Source organism: Somniosus microcephalus, chromosome 6 (assembly GCF_052327205.1).
Source record: "Somniosus microcephalus isolate GS21.2 chromosome 6, FLI_Smic_1.0, whole genome shotgun sequence".
Lineage (NCBI taxonomy): Eukaryota > Metazoa > Chordata > Chondrichthyes > Squaliformes > Somniosidae > Somniosus > Somniosus microcephalus.
The window spans coordinates 97,092,337-97,113,605 of record NC_140992.1 but is presented as its reverse complement, the minus strand read 5'-3'; the positions used below and the strand labels follow the sequence as shown (position 1 = coordinate 97,113,605).

The 21,269-nt window shown below is 41.7% G+C and overlaps 1 protein-coding gene across 1 annotated transcript; it reads right to left on the bottom strand.

Annotated features, from left to right (window-relative positions):
• Positions 1-4,378: 4,378 nt before the first annotated feature.
• Positions 4,379-20,860, bottom strand: LOC147115937 (SLAM family member 8-like). The gene is made up of 6 exons (XM_085990592.1): positions 19,598-20,860; positions 11,064-11,208; positions 10,606-10,962; positions 9,787-10,059; positions 8,086-8,166; positions 4,379-5,809 (listed from the first exon to the last, which is right to left on the bottom strand). Exons 2-6 carry the CDS (start codon positions 11,149-11,151, stop codon positions 5,709-5,711), a joined length of 900 nt encoding a protein of 299 aa, XP_085846718.1. The 5' UTR covers positions 11,152-11,208; positions 19,598-20,860; the 3' UTR covers positions 4,379-5,708.
• Positions 20,861-21,269: the final 409 nt, after the last annotated feature.

The window sequence follows — 21,269 nt, the reverse complement described above, 5'->3', positions numbered from 1 at the left end:
TGCCGGGACTGTCTGGAGCGGGGTTCGAAACCCTACCCTGATCTGGCCCAGCGGCGGGGATCCTACCGCTATGACAAAGGCCCAATCCAATTAGCAACGTGAAATAGCAGCATAGGGCTCCAGTCACGGGGAGGGAAAAGGCGCAGGAAACGTATGGGTGTCACCTTTTGTGCGGAGTGGGCCTTTTGCGTAGCAGTAAGCATCCCCGCCGCTGGGCCAGAAGGAGTAGGGTTTTGAACCCCACTCCAGACAGTCCCGGCAAGTGGAGTCGGAGCTCCAACTTTAAATTCTGGGTTGACATCCAGCGGGATGCTTGCGTCCGTGGGTGTTGGTGGCCCCCCCCCCTCAGATGGGTTGTGGGAGCCCGTAAAACCCGCCCGCCATAGGACTAACCACCCTAATGGCTGGTTCAAAGATGGTTACGGTCACGGAATGAGCCTTAATCACGGCCATAAATCCTTCCACCACTTCATACAGTTCCCCAAAGGGAACAGTGTGAGGATACGTACGATGATGACCTCTTGCGCAATGCACCTCCTTGGACCCTCAGTCGCAGATGCGAGGGGGCAATTTGTGCAATTGTTAAATTTTTTATTTTATTGACATGTAAAATGTTGGCCCAGTAATTCCCTTCCAAATGCGCTAGTACGGTCGGGGTACTTACGCATCTGGCCGGATGAAATGCCGGTTTTCAGCATGCACAGTGCATGTGGGGAAAACCGGCATTTCCTGTCCTCTGAACGAAGGGGTTCAGAGGCAGAACGCGTGCGACTGCACAGGCAGCGCGTGCGCAGTATAATTCGCCGCTTTCATTAATGCTTTCAGTGAGGTCCAGTCATTACAACTTACACATGAAAAAAGCATGGGTACAGTTGCTCCAGAGGCTGCGGAGGAAGATATTTCTTATCGTGGAGCTTCTGAAAGTATGTATGTCTGTATATATTCCTTTGCGTGTTATGTATATATTCCTTTACTTATGTGTATGAATGTATTATTTAATTATGACTTTCAGAGAAAGTAACTTATTGGAAAATCATAATTAAAAATATACATTCATACACATTAGTAAAGGAATATAAAACATACATACATATACGTAAAGGAATATATGTGGACATACATACATAACTCATTCTCACATTCCATTCACACAGCCACAATTGCTCCTTCTACCTACCGTTCTGAAAACCCGTTTAAAAAAAAAATTAAAGTTTAAAACTTAGTTAAAATTTCTTAAAATAACTTCCCTCCCTTTCCCAAACCTAAATATTGCATTTCATAAGCTCCTCCATAAAATATATCTCCTTCCCCAGCCAATGAACAACTTTACACTTGCTTTTTTTAAGTGCAAGTTCTAGGGACTTACCCTCACTGAATCCATCAGTGAAATCTTCAAAGTTCACTGCGCAAGCGCTGCCTGTGCAGTCGCACGCGCTGTGAATAGACCTCGGGTCTGGAAATGCCGGCGTTCCCCGCATGCGTTGTTCCTGCTGAACGCCGGCATTTCCAACGGCCAGATGCGTGAGTAACCCGACCGTACTCACGCTTCTGGCCTGGAATTTCTGGCCCATTATCTAGTAGGTGTCACTAGATAGCAATCAGGAGCAGGAACCCTGACTTTTGTTTCCTCTCCTCTTCCAGCCCAGGGACACTAAGACCAATTGTACATTGCCTATTACCACCTCAGTTAAAATCAGCTAACGTAACACAGACTGAACATCAAACCTAGCAGCTGCTGGTTTTTGGTCTATATATAGTGCCTTTATCAACAAAGCCATTAGTGGGAGCACATTGAAAGGTTTCTGAAGTTCTGGGTCTGAAGACAAAACTTGTGTTGTAGGGCTGTGAAGGTATTGAATCTTCCACCCATCTTCCAAAAGTGCCTCTACAAGTATTCACTTCTAGAAATCATGAATTTTTCAACTACATTTTCTTTTTCAAAACGGTATATTTATCCAGAGTGCTAGCAACATGAAGTTCAATCAACCGAGTGAGGTGCAGAAATCATCAGTGCTTTACAAAAGAGTGTTAATACAACTGACGTCGTTGGACAAACTAGAAACAGTTTTTTTGCTTGTCTAGTTGAAGGAGAACCACAAGAATATAGAAAGTCTAAAGATTATTAATGGGAGTTGGGCAGCATGGGTGAAATTACTTGATTTAACTGTGTGAGTTAACAAGTTGAACAACCATGGATCTGGACGCTGAGGGAAGCACAGGGATGAAATAAAAGTTCTGTTTGAAGAGTGGCCTTGAATTTTAGTTTGCAATCCATTTCTGCTGAGTACCAGTTATAGTGGTATGAGTTACTGGAATGGTTCATAGGTAAATGCATTGCTGGTATGGTACTAAGTTGCATCTGTTTTTTTGCCTCTCCCAGGGGTGGAGGGGAGCAGGTGTAGATTAGCCATGATACTCCAGCCATCATGAGTGTGGGACAGGCTTGATGGACTAGCTGGTCTTCTCCTGCCCGTCAATTTTGCATGCTCGCATGTATCTCCCATTAAGATGCTAGCTTTGATCTCTGGTGTGTGTGCTGAGTTAGTTCATCTCATCCAGAGTAGCAGTTGACATGCTACAATTCTCCACAATGCCCCTGGCCCTGGGAGGAGAAAATTATGCCAGCATTCCCAATCCTGATCAGAATTCCATAACCGTCCCAACCCACCCCACCTCCTTCCGTGGCATAAACAATGTGTTGGGATTGAATTTGGCTGTGATGCCACAATAGTTCAATAGTCTCTTGTCCCCCCACTGTGTAAACTGGCCGTGCAGAATGGCTACCTGGGCGAACTGCCTGAGAAATTGTACCTCACCTCTACCTGAGGAATTAAGCAATTTTCTCTTCTCTAAGCGGTGAGTTATGCCACTTCTACGTCAATGGGAAAAGAATTGTGCCCACTGAGGGTCTGGAGAGTTAGTTACACGAGAATTTCCTGGATCAGCTCATTTGCATAGCTATTGGCATAAATCCAGTGTATAATGGGTGTAATATGCACGGAGATTAGAGTGCAGCCTTTATAAAGACAGTTCTGGATAAGCACTGCAGCAGCAGACTGGGGGTCAAGCAGGTAAGTAAGGAGCAGTGCTTGACTCACTTGGTTGACTGTCAGCTAACCTCACTGCATGTCTCATGAATCTTTTTCTGCCACTTTTCAAGACTGTCTACTAAAGGAGCAGCTGGCACAAGCAGCCAAATAAAGCCACTGGATGTGCCACACAGACACAGCAGATGATGCCACAATTTCACAGACTCTGACCCCCAAGTCCTCCCTGAGGAAATTGAGATCAGGAAACCATAGCTGCAAACCTGGCAGAAATGTTACCGATGCCACCTGAAGGGAAGTGGCACTGGCATTGAATGCTGACTCGCTCACCATTGGGACTGCAGACTATTGCTGCAAGAAATTTAATAACCTCACCAAAGCAGGTAAGGAAACACACTGGCCACTCTCCCATTTCTCCCTTAGGCACCCTGGGCACCAGCATACTCTTCATTCACTTATACAACTGACTCTTCACAATGTAAACCTGTTTTAGGGTGGCTCAAACTCAGGATATTGCCCCGTGGATGCCCATCTCCACCCAATAGCAATTACTTACATGCTCCTCTGCGCCCCATAAAAATAATCTGGGCCACTGTCGCCCCCGCGCGCCCACCCCCACCACCCAGGTCATGCCTTGCTGCCGGTCGAGTGGCCTCTGCGCCAGCTGATACTGCGAGCTGCATCAGGATGCCAATTGGGGGCGGACAGCTCACCGGATCTATTTAAAGGAGGTCCAGGCCTCAAAATAGCTCGAGCCTCTTTGCTCCCAACACAGGCTGGCTATTGGCCTCCCGAAAGCTAAAATCTACCCCTCGATGTTGCTTACGGGTGCCTTAAGGTTAGATCATTTGTTTTAAATATGCTTCACCTCATCAAGAAGGAAAACTGATAAGTGGTTAATATCTGTTCAAATAAAACTGTTGGATCACTTGACCTGATTGGAGTTGTCCTTATATACGGACTACTGTAGTAGCTAAGTTTCCAATTCATGTGCTTCACCACAAAAGTGCATGGCCACAAATAGTTTGCTGCCTTTTAGTCAGAACATGTGGGTAACTGAAAATATTTTTGAGCTTTTATGTTCCTGCTTGGGGCATGTGACCTTCATCTGCTACAAGGTACCGTTATATTCTCAGTCTCCATTGCTGTCCCGAGCTCTGTGTATAAAATGCAAATGACCACAATCAGCATTGCTGGAACCAGCTGGCCTTAGCCTGATGACAGATTCATAGGCTCACACTTCCGTGGGCTTAGACTCTTTGGTTTGCTGCAGGCTCTGCTGTTTATACTTAGAAATGCAGATGACAGAAGGGAGAATGACAATTCTGGAGTTGGTTGCAATAGTTTAATGTAAAATCATCTTGGAACGAATGAATCAGCTGACCGTAATGCAGGAGTAACATCAAGAAAACTGACATAGGGCATTATATCATTTCCAGCAAAATATGAAATGCATGTACACTTTTGTTATGATAGAAATTTACAGCACAAAGGAGGCTATTCGGCCCATCGTGTCTGTACTGGCTCTTTGCTAGAGCAATCCAAAGCTAACCCCACTGCCCTGCTCTCACCCGATAGCCATGTATCTTCCTCTATTTTAAATATTTATCCAATTTTCCTTTAAAAAGTGAAATGGTCTCCACCTCAACGACTCTCTGTGACAAAGAATTCCATTTAACAAATTTCTCCTAACCTCTTCCCTTAACCTCTTAATGACTATTCCAAATTGATGATCCCTTGTCACTGACAGCAACTAGAAGAAATAGACTTTCCTTGTTCACTCTGTCAAAATCCTTAATGATTTTAAAAACCTCGATGAAATATTCTCTTAGCGTCCTCTGTTCCAGTGGAAATAGTCACAGTATCTCAAAAGTATAGTTTCCCAAATAATTATGGGCCTTTAACTGCGGCCTAACCAATGTTTTGTACAAATTTATCATTACTTCTTCACTTTTGTACTCTATGCCACTATTTATAAATGCTGTTGGCTTTTTTTAATGGCTTTATCTACCAGTACTCGCACCTTCTGGGGATTATGTATTTGAGCCCCTCAGTCTCCACACCCCTCAGCACCTTTCCTTTGAGTGTATGCTCTCATTCCTTGTTTTCCTCCCAAAATGTATTACCTCACATTTCTCCACATTAAATCTCAGTTTTTGATAAGCTTTAAAATGTAAAAGACTTGTGGAATTGAGTCTTGTACATACGACTAAAATTAATGAAAACTTTACCCTAATGGCTGTCTGGCATCTTACTAATTACACCCTGTAGCATGTTGACTTGCCAGCTTAACCTCTCTTTTGAATTCAAAACCCTTTGGATTTCATTTGGATTTTATAATATTCTGAATTAAGATTTGATAAGGAAGTTTACATTATCCAATAAGATAGCCAAGAATCCACACAGGCAATGCCAGTTTAAACTGTAAGAAAGCAGTGACGACTGAAATGAATGCAACTTAGTCACTTTGAAGATCTGTGGGAACTACTTCAAAACCCATGTACTGCTGCCGCTGAGAATTTGTACAGGAATTAGAAGTTGTTCCTTGTAAGACAGCAGAGTTCTTGGGCTGTACAATGTGGAACTGTGAAGACGAACTATTTATGGGTAGCTTCAATTTCATATCAAAGTACCATGGAAACTCCATTTTCTGAGGAATGGTTAGACTGTTCCTCTTTGAGTTAGTAGAGTGGTGTACGTGGGTTCAATAAGTTCTCTTGTGAAGACAATTGTTTGTTCTTTATGTTGCTGTGTTGCTCTACCTACAAAGGCAAAAAAAAAGCATAATTTATACTGATACAAACCTTTTTTTCTCTTGAACTGTTGGAGTTCAGTGAGGACAGGAGCAGCAAGAAGCAGCAGGAGGGTGCGGTGAATGGCGGGCAGGGGAAAGCATGGATGGGTGAGTGGGAGCTGTGAGCCGCCATTAATTTCCCCTTCCCCAGAGGTTTCACAAAAGGAATTACCCAATACTTTGCCCCGCTTTTAACCTAATCTGGTGAGTACAGGGCGATTTCGGGTCTTATGCCCGATTTACACTCCACCTGATTTTATGCTCCGTCAATGGGTTAGGTTAAAGTCGGGACAAATTTGGTCGCGCCCCAGTGGACAGAATATGCTATTTTTCTTCAAGGAGATTAATTTAATCAGAAAAAGAAATAGAACAGGTGGCCATCTATTTATTTGAAAAATACCAATGAACTTGTTTAGCAGAGGTAAAGGTTCTGGTGACTGGAAAACAAATTGATGCTGGGAGACCTAGCTTGGAGGACCAACCTGGGAGTGAGTGAAATGCAGTTGAAGGCAATAGAACAAATAGGGCCTAAAAGAATAAGTGTTGTTGTGATAGAGAAGTATTACAGATAGGCAAGATGTAAATAGTGTGATGGAACAAGTGTGGTGACCATAGGCTCGATGTGAAGTAAGTGACACTTACAGCAAATGTGACCTATGCAGGAATCTCCTGTGATTTGGAGGAAGCACTGTTTATACTATGTGACATAATATTAGGGCCACTGATTCATGGTGATTGAATAAGTCAAATTGTGTTTCTACTACAGAACATCGTAGGAGTGTCAGTGATATTTCTGGGCTTGAATTCTATGATTATGTGCATTATTTGCAATGAAGCTGTAAATCAGTGGCCTTGATTACTATTAAAAGATCATTCAACAATATAGTCGGTTATATAGCTTGGCCGTTTTTAAAGTTCAGGATAGAAAAAGATGGTACAGCAGGTATTCCAGGTTGCAGGTTGGTAAGTTGTAGAAACTGCATGTACCAGTCGTGATAATTTGGGGGAGAGGGCAAGCGTGGGTTGGTGGTGTTGGGAGGTTGGTCCTCTTAAGAGTTTCTTCAACAATGAGAACTGCTGGGGAAAACCCTTTAAGACTTCTATCAGATTTCCTCTTTAGCCTTCTTTGTTCTAATAAGAGTTCAAGTTTTTCTCATCTCTCCTCATAATTAAAAACTTCTCATCCCTGGTATCATATTTTCTGCACCCTACCTCCATGGCCTAGAAATCTTTCCGAAAGTAAGGCCCGCAAAATTGGACATAACGGCCTAGAAATTCGATGGTGCTGCACCTAAGCATCCAATATGGCGGGCGGGCATGCATGCTCATTACACGCCAGATGTGTGCCGCCCATCATATTGGTGAAGGCAAGAAAAATGTCCAGGGCCCTTGCCTGAAACAGGCGTTAGGCCCATTCCATATGCAAATAGAGGGCCCAACATCTGTTTGAGCAACACCTGTCTGAGGGCCCCTTTGCAAAATTGGGCTGTCCCGAATGCAGCCAGCACCAGGCTGGCTGTGTTCAGGAAAACGTGGTCTACATGCAGCCTAACCAGCGGTCCTTAAACAGACTGCTCCGGGCCGCAACCAAAAAGGTTAAGTTTAAAAAAAATGTGGAACCGGGAGGTGCTGGAGTGCTCCTCCTGGCACCACATTAAAACTATGGCCCGCTGCCGTCCACCACTCCTGATTGCCTCCCACTCTCTCCCGATTACCAGAATCCGGGAACTGACGTCATCATGTTGTGAGTTGGTTTTATTTGTCGTACCAAAGAAGCTGGAAGAGTTTTGGTACATTCTGTATCTCCCAACAACTCAATCCATAAAAGGCCCAAAATAGTCGTGTCACAAAGAATCGTCTGTTCTGCCCTACACTGTTAGCTATTTGTGAATGTATGTTTCTAGAACTCCATAAACTCATTACTTTGCAAATACCTTCACCTTGCCATAAAGGAGCCAATGCTATCAGTTCAATAAACTCCTCATTGAGATTGTAACAGCCGTGAGAATATTTCTGAATCGTTTCTCAGTGACAACCTCTCTAAATTGTCTCAGGTCTGAATGAAATACTTATGTCTGCTATCTCTACCCTCCCCAGAAAACTGGCAACTACAGTGTTGGAGCTCTCCAAATGATGCCCCATTTCCTCAACAGAACTTGTACATTGAAAACTGCCCACAAAATGAGTTAGAAACAAAATTTGATTCAATAGATATTACAACCATGCTTTTCGCCACAACGTCACCTGCTTTTGTGGAGATGATTGAATACCAGACAAAAAGCGACACTGGTATAAGACTGAGTAAAATCATCCAGAGCAAAGTATCTAAGTAGAAAAGATAAATTGGAACCGTTAACTTTTTTGCATAAACAGAAGAGATTGTTTGATAACAGTTTGAGATGAATATAGATGGATAAACAGGAAATAACTATAATTGTTTCATAAAGACTCAAAAGGAAAAAATAAAATCAAACATTTTAAATGGTGCTTATATTACCATGCAACGGAGGTTCACTAGACTGATTCCTGGGATGAGAGGATTGTCCTATGAGAAGAGATTGAGTAGATTGACCCTATACTCCCTGGCCTTTAGAAGAATGAAAGGTGATCTCATTGAAACATATAAGATTCTGAGGGGGATTGAAAGGGTAGCTGCTGGAGATTGTTTCCCCTGGCTGGAGAGTCTACAACTAGGGAGCATAGTCTCAGGATAAGGAGCCGGCCTTTTAAGACTGAGATGAAGAGGAATTTCTTCACTCAGAGGGTTGTGAATCTTTGGAATTCTCTGCCCCAAAGGGCTGTGGATGCTCAGTTGTTGAGTATATTCAAATCTGAGATAGATAGATTTTTGAACTGTAGAGGAATCAAGGAATATGGGGATAGGGCAGGAAAGTGGAGTTGAGGTCAATGATCAGCCATGATCTTATTAAATGGTGGAGCATGATTGAGGGGCCGTATGGCCTACTCCTGCTCATATTTCTTATGCTCTTATGTTCTTAACCATGCAGTACAGTCTGACTCACTGGATCATAACTTTGGTGTTTGAAATTGCGTCCTGTCATTGACAAAGATTTCCAGTCATCAATCCACTTACCATCCTATGCGGGAACTCGCTTGGCCAGTTGTAGAAGTACACTATCTGCTAATGGTGGTGCTGCACTGACAGCAAAAGTCTAGTCCAGGCTGTCCTGCTCTCCCACATGAAGTGGAGCCATCTGCTCTGAACTGTCCTACAATTAAAAAGAAAGACCTGCACCTTTCATGACCTCAGGACGTCCCAAGGCACTTTACAGCCAATTGAGTACTTTTGAAGTGTAGTCAGTGATGTAATGTAGGAAATGTGGCAGCCAAATTGCACCCAGCAAGGACCCACAAACAGCGATGTGATAATGATCAGATAATCTGTTTTTTTGTGATGTTGGTTGAGGGATAAATATTGGCCAGGACCAATGTTCCCTTTAAGCTGTGAGCTATAGGTCCCGCGCAGGCCACTTAACGCCGTTATAATGGAAAAAACAGCGCATGCGCGGTAATTTGAATGGGCCACACAGCCCCTTAAAGGGGCCGCACACCCCCCAAAAAAATAGCAGGTACATTGGCCAGGGCTTTCCTGCTCTTCTTCAAATAGTGCCATGGGATCTTTTAAAAATCTTTGAGAGAGCAGACAGGGCCTCAGTTTAACGTCTCATCCAAAAGACAGCACCTCCGACAGTGCAGCACTCCCTCAGTACTTCACTGGAGTGTCAGCCTGGATTTTGTGCTCAAGTCCCTGGAGTGAGACCTGAACCCACACCTTCTGACTCAGAGGCGAGAGTGCTACCCACTGAACCACAGCTGATAAACTCCAAATGAAGAAGGAAGGTATCTCTGTGAAACCTAATGGTAGAAGAATTATAAATATTAAAAGTAGCTTTTGCAAGATAGATTCTTTTTCTAATCTCTCACCTTTATTACCATTACACAGCTCGGTCCTCACTAGATCACTCGTTGCATTACTGACCGGGTTCTCTGCTATACATCTGTATACATGTTGTTCCTTTTCATTACCACGGTCTATCACTAGTTCTGTCCCATTGTATGTACCATCAATGGCTCCAGATAAGGATTGTTTTCTCCAATGAAATATGACGGTTGTTCCATTAGAGACCGAGCAGCTCAGAGTGACATTTGGAGTTGAACAGTTACCGATAATTCTCACAGCAGGCTGGGAAACTGGTTCTGAAACAAACAGAATAATAATGGACATGAAACCCATTAGTTTTTTTAAAGATTTTTGTTTTAGATTTCCAGCATCTGCAGTTTTTGGCTTTTTATTTATGTGAATTGAATAGGCTGCTTTAAGTGAATTAAAATAACTAAAATTAGAGGTATGCCGCAATGACTGCCGCTGGGTGATTAATGCTTATTATTAGATAGAACAATGGTTTTTATAACAATGTTGATGTTCACTTTCCTTCAGAAAACAGGGCAGTCCATCCTTGACAAAAGGAAGACTTTGCAAAATGCTTAGTGGCAGCACTACAAAAAAATAATGATGAAAACACGAACGGTAGGAAAAGCATTTGGCAAAATGCAAAGATTGAGTAAGTGAATAGCTTAAGTAAGAGAATCATGTTTGTTCACTAATTGACTTTAACAGAGTCCAATGAATTTCATGGCTTGGTATAAGCTTTAGACTCCAAGCTGATTTTATTTTGATGCAGGAATGCTAATGGAGTACTCAATGAATGAGTGTATGTGTGATGTATCACTGATCATACTTACCAAACACGCACAGTTCAAAATACGTGACATCATTGTTTTTCACTCCTGTGTAGTCGTTGTTTTCTATTTCATATTTTCGACTGTCACTGATCTGAGCGTTATACAACTCCACAGAACCACTCATGTTCCATTGCACTCTGCCTTTATACAGTGTGTGTATACTCTGTAGTTCCTCTGAATTGCTGATGTTCCATATTGCAATAATAGCAGATGGGGTTTGGGAACGAAAAGTTACGTCACACTGAACTCCACCTTGGGTATTTACAGGGAACAGGACCTTTTCTCCTACTGTGACTTCAGTGGTTGTATTGGGTGTGGCCAGTGTCACTGCTCCACAAACAGTAAACAGGTGGAAAACTGGAAAAAGACAAGTGAATACGTGTCTGGTGGTTATAGTCTGTGATTAGTGGTTATAATCTGTGCTAAAGTGTTCTATTATGATGTTATAATGTTGTTACCTGGAACAAAACTCATGACTTTTATAATGGCTGCCAAATGTCTGAACTTCACGCTGCACTTAGACACTTTGGACATGTTTCTCTTCATCCACGGATTCTCTTCATTTCACTAGTTCTTTACAAGCATTTCTCTCTCTCTCTTGCTCTGCAAACAAACGGTTCATGAATTTCTCAATCACATTCCATTCTAGTTTAAGTTAGGTCAACTTGTAGAAGATCTGGCAACTTTGTGTTTCTGATTCTGGTGACCATTTTAATTCGAAATGTTGGGGAGAAAATGTGCACTTAATGGGCTCAGCAATAGATCTTCATGTACATAAATATAAAGTAATGCATATTGGAACAGGTACCAAATGTTTACACAATGAAAGGTGGGAAAAGGTTTGGGTCATGCACTGAACGTTTCCAGTCAGTCTGAAGCTGCTATCAACAAAACTAATTAGCAGCTAGGATTTATCTTCAGTGTTGGACCGCCTGTTGCAAATTTGCATTTAAAATGGACAGATGGGAAGACTGGAAGAGGAAAAGCAAGCATCTGAGGGAGACAGGAGAATTATAGAATGGAGGACAATACTTCACCTCCCCACTCCAACTTACTGGCCTGATTATTGTTAGAGATCCCCCCACTTGCTAGCCTGAGGTTTTGAGGGACCCTCTCCACTTGCTAGGTCAAGTTTCCCAAGTGTTCTCTCCCCCCCCATCCTCTTCACTCACTGACACAAATTTGCTAGGGATTCCCACACCCATTGGTCCTGGGCAACAGATTCCCAGTAAATGGTTGAGACTGAGCCAATTAACTCCATCAAAACAGAGCAAGAAAAGGACATGATTGGGAGTGAGGTCGGAGATTATAGGGATAGCGTGGATGGGGTGATGAGTCCTCTTTTAATGGAAACAAGTTACTTTCTCCATCATCAATGATCAGCTAACAAAGTTGTATTCCCAGAAATTGAATTTTTCAAAGCTACATCTTTTCTGACTTCTTCAGGGTGATGTGAATAGTGGAGAAAAACAGGTTATCTTCCATTTTCTTTAAGGGGAATTTCACTCTACATGATGCGATGATTCCTTTGCTACTGGAGCCATTTTGTTAGGGAAGGGTATCAAGGGATATGGATTTAAGGCAGGTAAATGGAGTTGAGGTAGAGATCAGCCATGATCTAATTGAATGGCAGAGCAGGCTTGAGGGGCTGAATGGCCTACTTCCGTTCCTATGAGCTGCGGGAGAGTGGAAATGTTGCATGTCAGTGTTGACTACTGGATGTGAAGATGAATGAACATAATGGACTTTTGCTTGATTAGAATTGGATATTAGGGAGTATTTGCAAATAACTTTCCCTGAGTGGATTAATCATGTTGGGTAGAGTCTATTTTATGTGGAAGGAACAGTTTTAATGGGCATAAAATGCCATTCTTGTGTTTTAAATACAGTTTTCTGTTAGATATGAGGTAGTACTGCTTTAGTTTCTGCTGCAATAATTTCTTCCACCTCCCAAACATACAAGCAGGAGCTAAAGAGGCAAAATCTTTAGCATATTTCATTTCTAGGATGATTCCTTTTGAGTTTTGCTTGAGGGAATGGGGAATCCAAGAGTATGTATATAGAGGTTTCCCTCAGGTGAGAGATTAAATTGGCGAGATAGTGCCCTTGATGGGATAGATTGCACATGGTCTGAGGAAGAAGTGCCTTTGATGGCATGAATGGCCTTTCTCATTCCATGTTTGCCTTCATATCTATTCAACTTTTCACAACAGAGGTAAGTTCCAGGAGTGCACATGCTGTGTTCTCACATCACTAACCCCTGCTTTTATTCTTGAGTTTGTGCCAAACAAAACCTTATATCCAGTGGTCTACAGCAGTGATCTGCAGTATGAGCACAGAAACTACAAGATGCTGCAATTAAGCCCCAACACAAATCTTGAAAGGTGCTGGGAAGAGAAATGCTTTTCAGACAGTTGGCTTAGCTCTTGCTTGTATGTCATAACAGAACAATTTAGTAATAACTGTGCGATCCTAAGATAAGGCAAAATAAAAATCTGACAGATTTCCGTTACTTGCCCTGTAACTTACCCACGAATTACCCTGTTTCCACCCAACCAACCAATGTGCTTCTATAGATAGATAACCACACAGGCATATCCTGCAGGTCACTTAGGTTTATTGATAGAGACAGTGAATGGTGAATGACCTAAATAGTCCAACTTTTAACTCTGGCAGTGGAGGGTGGAAGGCTTTTAAGCTTTTATTTAATGTTACAGATTACTGAATTATGCTTAGTATGGGCTGGTGGTTTTCTATATAATGCAAATATGTCTAGTAAGACTATATCTAATTTTCTGTCTTTTCTTCGGTTTTTGCTGGTAACTAGATGGGGTGATGGCTTGAGTCTACAGTTACACCTCCAGTATTCTCACTCCAATTAGTCATCTTCCAGATATCTCAGCAAAATTTTTGAGAAGCCTTCTGTGAGGGTTTGAAATGACATAATGGCCCAGATATTCCGATCCCGGATATTCCCATCCCTACGGTGTACCCACCCGTAGGGACATCGGAAATGCCAGTTTCAGGCATGTACAGTAAAAGCTTTTACCAGGATAAGAGTTGAAAAACGTTTTTTAAAAAGTTTTTCACTGATTTATCATTTAAAAATACTTTAAAAAAGGTAAGTTTATTTTTAGCCCTGTAAAAAATTTTCATTATTTTTTTCAAAAAATTAAATTTTTGTTTAAAATAATTAATTTATTGTAATTTCAAGTCATTTTAAAAATGTGATTAAAAAAAAAAATTTGTTTAAAGTTTTACTATGTTTTTGGGGCGATCTCCATTCATATGGTCTTCCTGTCAAGCATATGAAGGGAGATTCCCTTCTGTGATTGGCTCCCCATGGCCCTCGTGATCCCAGGGACACTGCGAGCTACCTGCACCCCTGGGATACGTAGGCCCTGCACGCTTCAAGTTTGGAGAGGCCCAGGAGCGGAAGGGTGTGCGTCCCGGGAGCCCTCGGGTAAGGGCGCAGATTATTCCAGATCGTAGGCCTCCGCCCGCGGGAGGCCTGCGATCGGAAAGTATGGGCCAATATTTCTTTTAACCCCAGTTCTGACCAAGGGGTCATCGACCTGAAACGTTAACTCTGTTTCTCTCTCCACAGATGCTGCCTGACCTGCTGAGTATTTCCAGCATTTTCTGCTTTTATTTAATATTTCTTTTGTTATTTGTATTGGAATTGTCTCCATTCCTGCCCCTCGGGCGTTGTTGGACCATACATGGAAGATGACATTTTGAGGAACTATGATGATTTGGCAAGGTGGTTCCATTGCATCATGTTCTGCATTAGTCAAATTTAGAGTTTTCTAATCCAAATAGACACTGAAAAAAACCAAGTAGATGTTGGTTACCAGACCCGAACCATTCACTCCAGTGTTCTATAACACCAGAATTCTGTCAGCAACAACTTACCATCAATACCACATATTGAAATGATTGACATCCCTCAGACCAACATCAGTCGTGATGCTCGTTATTACACATTAACAGAAACCAATCTGCTGGTAACAATTTAATTTTACAGATTAATTTGTGTGATGAATAAAGTAATTACATTAAGTTATGCCGGAGTGCATGATAATCTAAATCACGTTTAAATAACAAATGGGAATGGTAGCAAAGCGGTTATGTTACTGGACTAGCAATCCAGAGGCCTGGACGAAACTATGAGTTCAAATCCCACCACGGCAGCTGGGGAATTTAAATTCAGTTAATTAAATAAATTTGCAATAAAAAGTTATCATCAGTAATGGTGACCATTACCAGATCTCCACCACCGATACACTGTGGCTGCAGTGTGCACCTCCCAAACCTGCAACCTCTTACCACCTAGAAGAACAAGGGCCAGCAGGCGCATGGGAACACCACTACCTCCAAGTTCCCATCCAAGTCACACACCATCCTGACTTGGAAGTACATCGCTGTTCCTTCATTGTTGCTGGGTCAAAATCCTGGAACTCCCTCCCTAACAGCACTGTGGGAGTACCTTCACCACACGGACTGCAGCGGTTCAAGAAGGCGGCTCACCACTACCTTCTCAAGGCCAATTAGGGATGCGCAATAAATGCTGGCCTTGCCAGTGACACCCACATCCCAGGAACGAGAAAAAAGTCAGATCTATTTTAATTGCTTCTTAAAGAAAACCTGATCAAGTTTTTAGACAAAAACAACAATTGTTTTGCTGGATCTTGGGATCTGGGCAGCATTGGCAAGGCGGGAGTTATTGACCATCCCTAGTTGCTCTGAGGGCATTAAGAGCCAACCACATAGTGCGGGACTAGAGCCACATGTAAGTCAGACTGGCTAGAATGACGAATCCCCTCCCTTGAAGGACACGAGGAAACCAGTTGAGTTTTTACAACAATTTGGCAGCTTTTCATAGTCAATCTCTGGTGCTAGCCCATACATTACCAGATTTCTTGAATTCAATTTTACAACTTGCCATGATAGAATATGAACTCCTGATCTCTGGGTAGTAATTTTAGTACCATAACCACTGGGCTCCCAATTTCCTCTCTCAACTCCCTCTGCTATTCCTGCCAAAGGCCTGCACTGAAGTATTAATGCTGCTCTTTGGGTTTACAATGACAACTTACACTTGTATCGTACCTTTTAATGGGGCAAAGTGCCCCAAGTTGTTCTCTTTTTATTCATCCCAAGGCAATTTACAAAGATGAACTGGAACACCCAGCAGGAATTTGGGAGGTGGGTTAAGAGAGATGACTTATCAGTAGGACCTTTATGAAAGTAGTACGGACAAGCATTTCCTCTTTGTCAAACCCAATACCAGAATTGGGAACTATGCAAGTGAGGAACAGTGGGTGAGAAGCTATGCCCCACGACACTGTGGCGCAGCATGTTGATGCATTATGTAGCCAAAAAATCTTCCATCAAGGACCATTCTTCAGGCAGGAGCATTATGTCACGAGAAGCTGAAAATTGATGAACATTGTATAGCTAAAAGGTGTTTTGCAGTGTTGATGGCCAAAAAGAGGAAATAAAGAATAAAAACTCTCTGCCATTAGAGAAGAGAAATTAGTTTCCATTTAATTGTCAAAGGTAATTTTAGATAAACCTGAAAAATTAGTCAGAATTTGTTTTTAGTCCAATATTCGTACTTCAGTTATGAGCATCAGTTGAATCTAGATGAGGATTATTGTCCAAGAGACGTCAAATGTGGATTTATAGAATTATTTGGGAAAAGGAAATAAAATGCAAAAAGATAGAAAACTGACAGGCAGCGTTACTTCTGAAGAAGGGCACGGAAATGATGGGCCGAAATAGCCTCCTTCCGTGCTGTAACTTTCTATAAAGGGTGAAACATCAAATTTTACCTTTAAACTTTTTTTCTGTCTTTTAACTTTTTTATTTCCATTTTCAAATAATTCTCTAACAGATGGTCTATAATCCATTCTTAATATTTCCTTGGCATTAGCGCAAGTTTAAAGTTACTATTTAATTAAAGATATTTGTGAACTCTTTTTCACAAAAGGCACTACTAGGACAGGTCATTTGTTGCAGCAACTGACTTAATATCACTCATCCCCTCATAAATCGACATTTTCACTGCCTCTTTAATGGTAAATTCTGGTAATTGGGTAGCAAATTACACCAGTCAGTAAGTGCATCCATTAGTGAGACTTTTTGCAGATGTCAGGTCATACTGAATTATTTTTCCCCAAAACAATTGTATATGAAGGCGGGTGGAATTGTACAAGACAATGGTTAGGCTACAATTAGAGAAGTGTATACAGTTCTGGGTGCCCCATTATAGAAAGGACATTACAGCCATACAGATCGTAACGCACAGGTTCACAAGGATGATAGCAGGGAATGGGAAACTCTAGTTATGATCAGAGACTTGAGATACTGGGACTATTTTCATTGGAGCAGAGAAAGCTAAGAGGAGATTTATTAGAGGTTTATTAAAAATTCTGAAGAGTTTTGATAGAATGAACATTTCCTCTGGAGAGATTAGCAATTTAAAATGTCCCCAGGAGTGAAGGCAAAGGTTAAAAAATGTCTTTATGCAGCAGGTCATTAGAGCATGGAATGTTTTACTATAGGGAGTAGTTGAGCCAAAGATGATTGCCTCTTTTAAAGGAAAATTGAATAAATATGTGAAGCAGGGGAAGTTACAGGGCTATGGGAAAAGAGCAGAGCAGTGAGATTAATTTTGGATTGCTGTAGAAAAGAGCCAGCACAGAGACAAAGGGCCAAATGGCCTCCCTCTCTGATTGTATGAAGTACTTGGCTTGAAACATTTGTTTGTTTTATTTATTATGTGTATGTTATTTTGGGGTGAAATGGAAGTTTATTTTTAAGTTTTAGAAGCATGGGATGATTTTTAAGTTTACAGCTTCCAAAATAAAGAAAGGGGTTATGTTCCTGTTACCTAAACTAGATAGATATTTCTGAGGCGCAATTATACTACTGCTTTTGTGTCTATGAGCAACAATTGTGACTGTGTATCAGCTCAAACCTGGTTGCATAACCCAAGAGTGGGCTGGTGAGATGAGTCCCAACTGCATTAAAACTAAGACATTTAAACAGTTTAGGAACTTTTAAAAATGTACTTTTTAAATGTTGGCAGAGAGTTGGCATTCTTAGATGTCTCTTTAACATTAAAGTTAATCTGGTTGAAAAGAGGAGCTTGGTTGTCACTGGGAGAGAGCGACACACGAGCCAGCACCGTAACTCAGGTCTGCCAGCTCTGTGTAATACTCAACGGGTCTGAAACCGATGCCTATGGGGCAATGGACCCTAATACAAGTAACTGGCATTCAATGACCCTCATTTCTATAGAAGTAACATTTTTATGCTTTTCAGGATTATTCATTATAAATACGTTTACAATTATACAAAGCCCATGGATGTTCGGATAGTTAATACTAGGGCAAGTAATTTGTTGCAACTCGTTTGTTATTGTTCAGATCCACACACAGACCAACATTTCACTGGACTATTTATTCAAAATTGCAGTCCTCAAGCAGTACATTTCACTCCAATTTGTGCCTGTAATTTGTGGGATATTGCACTACACTAAATCAGAATTAAAAAGACTATTCCTTGGATACAAATTTAGAAGAGAACTTCTGTCTAACCCAGTTATTTGATATTCCTTGGTATTCCGATGAAATTCCTGTACAAAGCCAAATCCACATCCCATCTGCTGGCTATGAGATCAGATTTTATAATTCTTTGCTAGATTGTTCATTTTCATTGTGTTCCAGGAGACCACGTAAAACCTGACCTTGCTAATGGTCGGGAAGTGCAGATCGAATCAATGTGCTTTGCAAACTAGAGTAAATGGGCTGAATTCTCTGCTTAACACAGATCACATTTTTTGTTTGGTTAGCAGAGTGTTCGACATGTCACTATTTTTAACAGCTACCAAACCAGACTAGTGAGAAATTTGCAAAGATAGAGTTGTTTGTGTGATGTGTAGTGCACATTCTCTGTCGACATATACCCCATGAAGATAAGGACAAGAGAACTTAGGCGCAGGTTGTTGCGGGTTAGGTTGATTGGCTATGATAAATTGACCCTTAGTGTTAGGGGGATTAAATACGTGGGGTTACGGGGATAGGGTGGGATATGTGTTGGTGTAGGGGTTACGAGGATCGGGTGGGATATGTGTCGGTGCAGGCTCGATGGGCCGAAATGGCCTCTATCTGCATTGTGGGGTTTCTGTGATTCTGTGATTCTGTGACAAGACTTGGGGACTTCAAAATGTCTGCAGGTGTAAAGGAATTTAACCAGCTAAACCGGATAGCTTCCCAGCATAGTAAGCTTCCCATTGCTTGTCCAGCTGGGATCTCTCTATCCGTTAGGGCACTGGCTTGCAGTGTTATCTGGAGCAGAGTGAGAAGGACTTGTCCATTCATCTAGGTTCTGTCAATGAGCTATATTGAATCAACAGATTATACAGAGTAAGACAAATGTAAGGCACAGCTAAGGTACTTTACAGCCCCGTGAGGCCGCTTGTATAAATAACAAGTATATCCTTAATAATGCAAGGTAGTGAATTTAAATTATTGCAGTTAAAATAACCTAACACATTCACTGTCAAAGTTGAGGCTGAAGTTTCGGTCTTTTTAAAATTTGGAACAATAACAGAACATTTGTTATTTTCATAACCTTTTGCTAGAATATTTTGTGAAGACTAATGTTTTCATGCCCTAAATTAAACATCTTGCACAACCCGATGCTTGAAAACAGTTTATTATTACTCAATAATGGAAGAATGTCATCAAAAAACCTTTGGTAATATATTAATCCAGTTCCAAAAATTTTCGAAATCCAAATTGAGTTTTAAACCAAATCGGAGAAACAAAACAACGAACAAAGACTCCGTAATTTTTTTGACAAATCTTAATTGTTAACCCTGACAATAGTTTGAATTAGCCTATTGACTATAAAGGGCAGTTTTCCGTGTGACTGAACTATTAGCTACAGAGAGCCAAGATTAACGTAGCCTTATGCTTACCTGATTTTGATTGCCAAGTAGTTAAATTCCCATCTCCACTGTAAGTTACTGCACAGTTTGTTGAGCACGATTGTTGCATTAATGGATCTAACCCAGTCCCATGGCTGAAAATATCTGATGTGAGAAACGGAAACAGCAACATTTTTATCAGACATAGCAACGCGTTTAACTATTATTTGAATGTGTGGCTGTTATCACGTTGGTTGATCTATTTCCTGCTATTATTGTTGGCATAAATGAGTGCTGGTTACTGTCTCCACTATTTCTGACAATATTGTATGTAACTTCAGTATAGCTGTACAGCTTATGTTGTGTCTGTGCCCATTTCAAAACCACACTATTTCAAAGTTGAGTTCAGTAGCTCCTACGACTATCAATCGTAGAAAAAAAATTAAGCATCTTCATTTCCCCTGCTCAAGCCCATAATGGAATTGCTACAAATGGAATTCAAACACTGGTGTCCTTTAAAAACATTTTTCTTTATTTAAATAGAAGTCTGCTACTAAAGTATAATTTTTGCAATGAAAGCAGAAAGTTATCCTCCTTTAACTAGCAAAGGACTGAACACAGGTACTCCAGCCTCTGATGGTTGAGCTTTGACAGCACGACCATGACCAGTGACCGATGTGATATCGAGGGCTTTAAATATGTCACTTGCTGGATTTATTTAGGTGATTTGAGAATGGGCTGGATGAAGTAGGCTACTGCTTAGTCTCACGAGCTGACTCCGATTTAAGATGTGAGGCTCACTAAATAAGGACAAACTTTGCTGAGGTATTTTAAAGCAAGCAACAATTTTGTTCCCCAGAATTACAGTACTGCTATTGTGGAATTGATTTGTTAGCATAACCTTTCTACATTTTAATTCTAACGCAAAGAGAAAATACTGCAGATGCTGGAAATCTTACTTTTTAATTCTACTCTTCCAGAAATTTTAATGATTTATGAATCTGTACCCCTAGATCCCTTTGCTCCTCTACCCCATTTATACTCTTATTTTCCAAGGAGTATGTGGCCTCCTTATTCCTCCTACCAAAATGCACCACCTCACACTTATCTATATTGAAATTCATTTTCCATTTTGATGCCATTCTGCAAGTTTATTAACATCTTCTTGTATTTTGTTGCACTCTTTCTCAGTATTAAATATACCCCCAAGTTATAAGAATATAAGGACATAAGAAATAGGAGCAGGAGCAGGCCATACGGTCAATCAAGCTTGCTCCGCCATTCAATAAGATCAAAACTTATGGAAGCGTCAGCGGCGGCGGCGGGAGAAATCTCGGCGGCGGAGCGACTATAAAAAGGCCCCAGAGGCTCAGGTAGGCCTCAGTGCGTCAGCGGTGGGAGAAATCTCGGTGGTGGAGCGACAATAAAAAGGCTCCAGAGGCTCAGGTAGGCCTCAGTGCGTCAGCGGTGGCGGTGGGAGAAATCTCGGCAGCGGAGCGACTATAAAAAGGCCCCAGAGGCTCAGGTAGGCCTCAGTGCATCAGCGGCGGCGGCGGGAGAAATCTCGGCGGTGGAGCGAGTATAAAAAGGCCCCAGAGGCTCAGGTAGGCCTCAGTGCGTCAGCGGCGGCGGCGGGAGAAATCTCGGTGGCGGAGTGACTGTAAAAAGGCCCCAGAGGCTCAGGTAGGCCTCAGTGTGTCAGAGCTGGCAGCGGGAGGAATCT